Below are 6,004 nucleotides of genomic sequence, written 5' to 3'. Positions count from 1 at the left end.
GCGTCGCGTGCGCACAGCAGGCAGCCGGCCGTCGCCACCGTCGCGTCGCGGGCTCGCGGCCACCTTCTCTGCCGGCATCAATGGAGAGGAGTTGATTGAAACGTTACCTAATCAGCTACCCTCGCATTCTCATCACCGCAGCGCGCTTCAAGTTCACCGCCGCGGCCTGCTGGGCCTCCGCGAATGGCCTTGACTATGCTGACCGCGTCCGTGGCCGACACTGGCTCCCTGCCCAGCACCGGCACGGGCATGGCATATCTGCAAGCGTTTAAGCGAGCCAACTTTTGTGAATACGAGCATGCAAAATATGAGCATAGTGGTCGGCCGCCGGGAGGAGCGAAGGCGACGTCGCCTCAAGAACTCGCCGGAGAAAGTGATGCGCGTGCACGCCGAGGTCGTCCATCATGCCCTTGAACCTCGGTTTTATTGCCTTTGCCGCATTGCAGACTATGCAAATCAAAGTTCCAAGCACATGGTCGAAGGCCAGGTTGGTGTAACTGCAAAAATAGATCCCATGAAAAGATTGTGCCGATATACTACGAAGCTGAAGAGATCGAGCTTTGGAGCCATACCACCAGGGCAACAATTTTCCTTTGCAATGTGACACTGCCTTGACATTTTTTCTGAACCAGGCACTGTGCACTCGATCGGGGAAGCAATTCAGACGGACGGGAATGGAGTGCTACCCAACACAGTGACCCAGGCTGCTTCTTGCTCTTGCACATCATCATATACCGATCCATGGGCTGCAAATAAATGGAGTGCTTATAGATGGGCGGTTAGTGCTTATTACCAAGCCTTTTCCGGTTCTGATCAGAACATAAACGATCAGCAGCCGTTCTTCCTATTGCTCTTGGCCTCGATGCAGCCGTCCGTGCCGGGAACGTCCGGATGGCCCAGCAGCAGCTTGGCTGGCCGCGGCAATCTGCCACGAGGTCATGATCAGTTGATCACTCGCTCATCGTCATCTCAGCATTTCGTCGCCGAGAGGGATGTCTACGCCCTTTGTTGTAGAAAGAATTCTGAATTTTATTGGTGCACATTATACTCCGATGCTGAAGGTCGTCTTGGACGCACGATCGCTGTTGGCATAGTTAACCAGGTAATTGGCCAAAAGCAGAACTGAGACCTCATTTAATCGCAAAAAAAAAGACCTCTTCTGAAATTTGAACCGAAACGCAATCGTTCCTTGGAACACTCTTTGTAAAAAAGGTCCTATCAGAAGCCTGGCGCTGGCAAATTTTGTTTTCCATTTGCTTATCAGCCATTCCTTGTACTTAGATATGGCTGAGGCTGTCAGAATTGAGATGCTGAGTTCTAAGTTCTTAGTTTCTTACCCTCTTCTTTTTTTGGGAGACACACAGTAGAAATCCAGGAGTGTTAGGGACATATGAATGCTAGTTTAGACATTTTCAGGGAGGGAGAGACGATAACTTTTAACACGTAAAAATGGATCTCGCCACCTACGATGTAAGCTCGAGCTGAGAAGAAACCAAAGCATTCTGCTCAGTGTGAAACAACACTTCACTGAGTGAAGAAACAAGGTTACAACAATCGTTACTGCAGAAACTGCAGTCTAAGAACAGATAAATAAGGTCTTCACATCAGGAAATGCCACATCAACCCTTTCTGCGGAAAGAGAGGAACATCACGAAGATATCAAGTCCGGTGTCTCTGCTTCAACCGAAAGCAAGGTCGTATGCACCTTCCCAACCCAGGTATCCAACCGGTCACGCAAGGATTTTACTTGGTCTATGCCTAACACCCTCGGTTGAACCCATGAAACATGAACGGTTCCATCAACTTGATCAATTATGCCTTCTATAAGACGAGCCTGAAGAAAACAACAGTCATAAGACTACGATGAGATAAGGCCAGGCACGGTTTCTGGAAGGCAGGACTTACAGAGAGGCTCTTCATCAGTAGATACTCCACATCTTCAACTGAGAGCCTGGTCCGTTCTGCTATGGCGTTCAGTGGGATCGTCCGGTTTTCAGATGATCGACTGCAGGACAAAGCTGTTAGTGACATAGCTTCGCTAATGATGAGCCATATGTCGAACATCAATCATTACTCCCCGCAAGAAATACCTGAAAATGATTTCCATCAAGCAAAGTATGTTGATCTTTTCAAGCAGTTTCCTCTCATTTTGGACCAATGCAGGCTGTGCACTCAAGGTGGTGTTGTGAGCTTTGCAGAGTTCTTGATACAGTGCTACGTTACCAGAGTTGAATGCTTGTAACATATGAAAAATCCACTCAGCTTGAGTCCCCAAAAGGCTACGGATCTACATTATGCCAACAACAGAAGTTACTCGACAAATTAAACAAAGCAAGACCAGAATTTCCGCCACTAGTTTGAGCGTAGGGAGGAGAAATTAAACTATGCAACCTGCAAACCATGGTCAAGAGTTTGCTTTAAGAATACAGCAAAGTTCATTTATCAGGCTGTGTTTTCCTGTTAAGTGAAGCGATTGATTCATACCTCCATATATAAGAAAACCCATTTATAAACATAGTAAATTCGCATTTGATTATATCAATGGCAATCTACAATATCCTTATATTATGTACAAAAACATTATGATTCCTAGACAATGCTATTTAAAAACAGGGACCTGTATACTATTCAGTGCTAAGGCAGATAGTGAGAACAATCGAGTGCAAAATTGTATTTTGTACTTACGATTGGATGGGCAAGTAACTCCCCGAAGTTGTAAATGTTTTCACCCAATAAAGCAGCGAGTGTGAGGTCGAATGCCAGGCTCTGAAACTCATAGAAACTCAATCAGAAACTGTAAAATAAACCCAATCTTGTGGTATCAAAATATAAGCAGGCACCTGTTTGAATGGTTCTGATAGTGACTCCACGGTTGTGTATGCAAGATAAAGAAGAGCACTCTTGTAGAATTCAGAGTAATCTTGATGGGCCTTGTGATACTGAGAACACAACCAGTAATAGGTACCATGTACTGAAGGATCAATATCAACCATGCCATCCAAAGTTGTTTTGCCCTCTTCTAAAAGTTCCTTACATCCCTTTTGATTCCCTTTCTCAAGAAGAAATGTTGCAATCTGCATCTTCACATACAGAATGGGCTCTTCAACCCGTGCTTCCTGGGTATCACGCAGCTTTGAAATTACACCTTCAAGATAGTTTATACCTGCATCTTTGTCCAAATACTGACGTGAAACTACCACTGTGAAGTGAGCGAATTTGAGAAGATTAATCTTGGTCTCAAAATCTGATATGAAATGATTATACAGCTGAATCAGGGCATCGCCCGCCTGAATGGAAAGGAGGAAAATAGATAATCAGCACAATGGTTAGGACAAAGAGCATACATAATAAAAGGGCAACCAGACTGTTGATGAAAAGGTTTGGAAGTATCTGAGGGTTGGAATGAATCTACATGTAAAATGATTGCTGTATAATTTCACAGCATAGATATGGTAGGCATGGACCATGGTGAATGTGATAGTGACAACAATTAAATACTAAACCGTATGTGCAGGTGTTTTGATATCCATGAAGAAAATTATTAATGTAGTGTTTTGAAGTAAAAAATTGCCTACCAGTACAATATTGATTAATCAGGCTACATGTAATTGACACTCACCAGGGAGTCATATTCGATATTGCACAATATGTTTAATGAAATTCAACCCAACAAACTACAATGCTGTACCAACACAGGCCAGCTAGTTTATATGAGAAACACCAAAGTGTCAGAGTTGCGCCCGTTGGTCGTTTACTAGAGTTAGCAACCATACTTTCGAGCGTGAACACCAGTATCTCCATTTATAGTGCCTATAATTTCTTAAACTGAAAGAAATCAAGATATATCGCAGCACAGCTATGCCTGTTTCATCTATGAGATGCAGTAGCTGTAGTGCTGTATACAACCACAATCTCAGCAATTTTAAATGCAGTAAACTAAAAGAAATTGTCAACAACACAGACTAGATGTTTGCGGGGTAGTACAATATAAAGCTAGATTGTTCAGCAAAACCGTTTGTTCTTTCAACAGTTCTACAACACCGAGGGAGACTAACTCATCTCACCCATGGGAGATGACCATCTACTCCGCGAGCTGCAGCCAGCATCGTATCGTACTAATATTAAAATTAACTGCCAAAAAAGGGCGCCTAACCCTAATCAGATCAAACCGCACGCCGAGAGACAACCAAGAGGGGAACGAAAAGTAAGATCATCATCGGCGAAATCAATGAAGCGGACGGACCTGGACGACGGCGAGGGCGAGGAACTGGTCGAGCTTGAGGGTGAGCTGGTGCCACAGCTTCCGCTGGTACAGGTCGGCGAGCGCTGCGTACCACTCCGCGAGCTCCGACCGCGTCGCGCCCTGCGCCTCCAGGAACTCCAGCGCCGCCGCCATCGCCAGCCAATCCCACTCCCGGACCTCCCCTTCCCCTTCTTTCTTCCCGGCCAAAAAGAGGAGAGGAGCTCGGGGAATAACGATCGATCTGCTCGGTCGCGGTCGGCCTCACACAGGTCGCCGTAGTACTACTTCCTCCGTCCAGAAAAAAAATACAATTCTCACTTTTCTAGAAGTCAAATAATTTAAATTTTAACTAAATTATAATATAAAATAAGTACCATTAGATTAGTTATAGATTATATTTTTATAATAAATTTATTTGAAGATATAAGTACTAATACTATTTAATATAAATTTGATCAAATTTAAACTAGTTTGACCGGCACATATTCTATAATTATATTTTTTTGTCGACGGAGAAAGTATAATATGCAGTCCACCGGAGATTTTTTTTGTTATTTTCTGATTTTTTCAGAAATGAAATCTGCAAATTTATATAGTTAGGTATATAGCCGAATGAATTGGTGATAAGTAAAATGTTGGCAATATATACTTATGCCATTGACAACATGACTATAGCTAAATTAAACAACAGTAAGGTGTGCGGACTGCTGGAGGCAGGTACCTACCGTCGTTTCGGACTGATGTAGCCAAATGAAATTTTAGACTGTTGTAGCCTAATGAAATGGTTATAAGGTGTTTGTACTCTTAGGAACTAAATACCGTTAGATAAAATGATAATTTATAATATAATTGGTATAAGTTGTACTAATGCAGTTTATTTGCGTAAGGAAAAGAAGGTTGGTTACGACGTGTAAAATTTATTTTGCACAAGAGCTTTTGGTTACCGAGCCCAAATCTCAAAATGATTAGGATCGTAAGTTGTATGTATTTTTGGATGCTACATATTGCTGATGTAGCGTTGTTTACACCTTATTAGTTACAAGTCTACTAAATAAGATTTTTGCAACATGTACTATTATGTAAGTCCTGTAACACTCCCCCCTCGATACATGTTTTTTCTCTCTCAAATTCACATAGTTGCTTATTGTTTGTATCCAAAGATTTCCTTTTTCTGTATATAAAAAGTGACTTGTTGTGACCTATTTGGATACAATTTGGATTTTTTTTAAACAAGAACCGTGGCTACATGATCATATATTTCATGAGCTCTTTTATAATGGTTGGTGGTATCTCTTGGTGCTTCCCAAAATATTTAATTTAATTAATTTGAGGCGTGGAAGGGTACTGTGGTAATTTGCCACCCCAAACCCCAGGCCCCCTCATCCCCGCACCAAACTCACGCTCTTAGGCAACTGTCCAATCTCGCCCGGTCACCCCTGCCGGATCGCCGCCGCTGCTACCGTCGCCGCCGCACCCTTCACTCGGCCCCGCCTTCGCTCTTTGTGTCGACCGCCCTTCCCTCACCCCCGCCGCTAAAGGTCGTCGCCCTACTCCGTGCGGGTAGAGTTTGGATGTCACCGGTTGTGTTCCCTACTACATTGCCGTCTACGCCTGCTTCATCAACCGCCAGCTGCTCCGTGTTTGATCATCTAGCCAAAGGTACTTGGACGCCGCCTCCTCTTGTTGTGTGTCTTGTTTCATGATCAGATGATATCTTGCTCAAGATGGTATTCGATGATTGTAGCGAAATTTTTTGTTTGT

The 6,004-nt window shown here is 43.6% G+C and overlaps 1 protein-coding gene across 1 annotated transcript; it reads right to left on the bottom strand.

The window, feature by feature from the left end:
* Positions 1 to 1,450: 1,450 nt before the first annotated feature.
* On the bottom strand, positions 1,451 to 4,480 carry LOC120682884 (26S proteasome non-ATPase regulatory subunit 13 homolog B-like). Its single transcript, XM_039964908.1, has 6 exons — positions 4,244 to 4,480; positions 2,841 to 3,287; positions 2,686 to 2,766; positions 2,091 to 2,287; positions 1,906 to 2,005; positions 1,451 to 1,834 (listed from the first exon to the last, which is right to left on the bottom strand). Exons 1-6 carry the CDS (start codon positions 4,394 to 4,396, stop codon positions 1,649 to 1,651), a joined length of 1,164 nt encoding a protein of 387 aa, XP_039820842.1. The 5' UTR covers positions 4,397 to 4,480; the 3' UTR covers positions 1,451 to 1,648.
* Between the last annotated feature and the right edge of the window lie 1,524 nt (positions 4,481 to 6,004).

The sequence above is a fragment of the Panicum virgatum genome, chromosome 7N (genome assembly GCF_016808335.1).
Source record: "Panicum virgatum strain AP13 chromosome 7N, P.virgatum_v5, whole genome shotgun sequence".
Lineage (NCBI taxonomy): Eukaryota > Viridiplantae > Streptophyta > Magnoliopsida > Poales > Poaceae > Panicum > Panicum virgatum.
The sequence above is the reverse complement of the archived record's forward strand: the minus strand, read 5'-3'. Positions and strand labels throughout refer to the sequence as shown.

What these genes read in the sequence shown, in the direction of transcription:
- LOC120682884 (XM_039964908.1), bottom strand. Translation starts at nt 4,396, where the DNA reads ATGGCGGCGGCGCTGGAGTTCCTGGAGGCGCAGGGCGCGACGCGGTCG. An exon ending in TATCAGAACCATTCAAACAG is followed by an intron (nt 2,767 to 2,840) that starts GTGCCTGCTTAT and finishes TATGAGTTTCAG; the next exon opens with AGCCTGGCATTCGACCTCAC. An exon ending in TTGATGGAAATCATTTTCAG is followed by an intron (nt 2,006 to 2,090) that starts GTATTTCTTGCG and finishes TTTGTCCTGCAG; the next exon opens with TCGATCATCTGAAAACCGGA.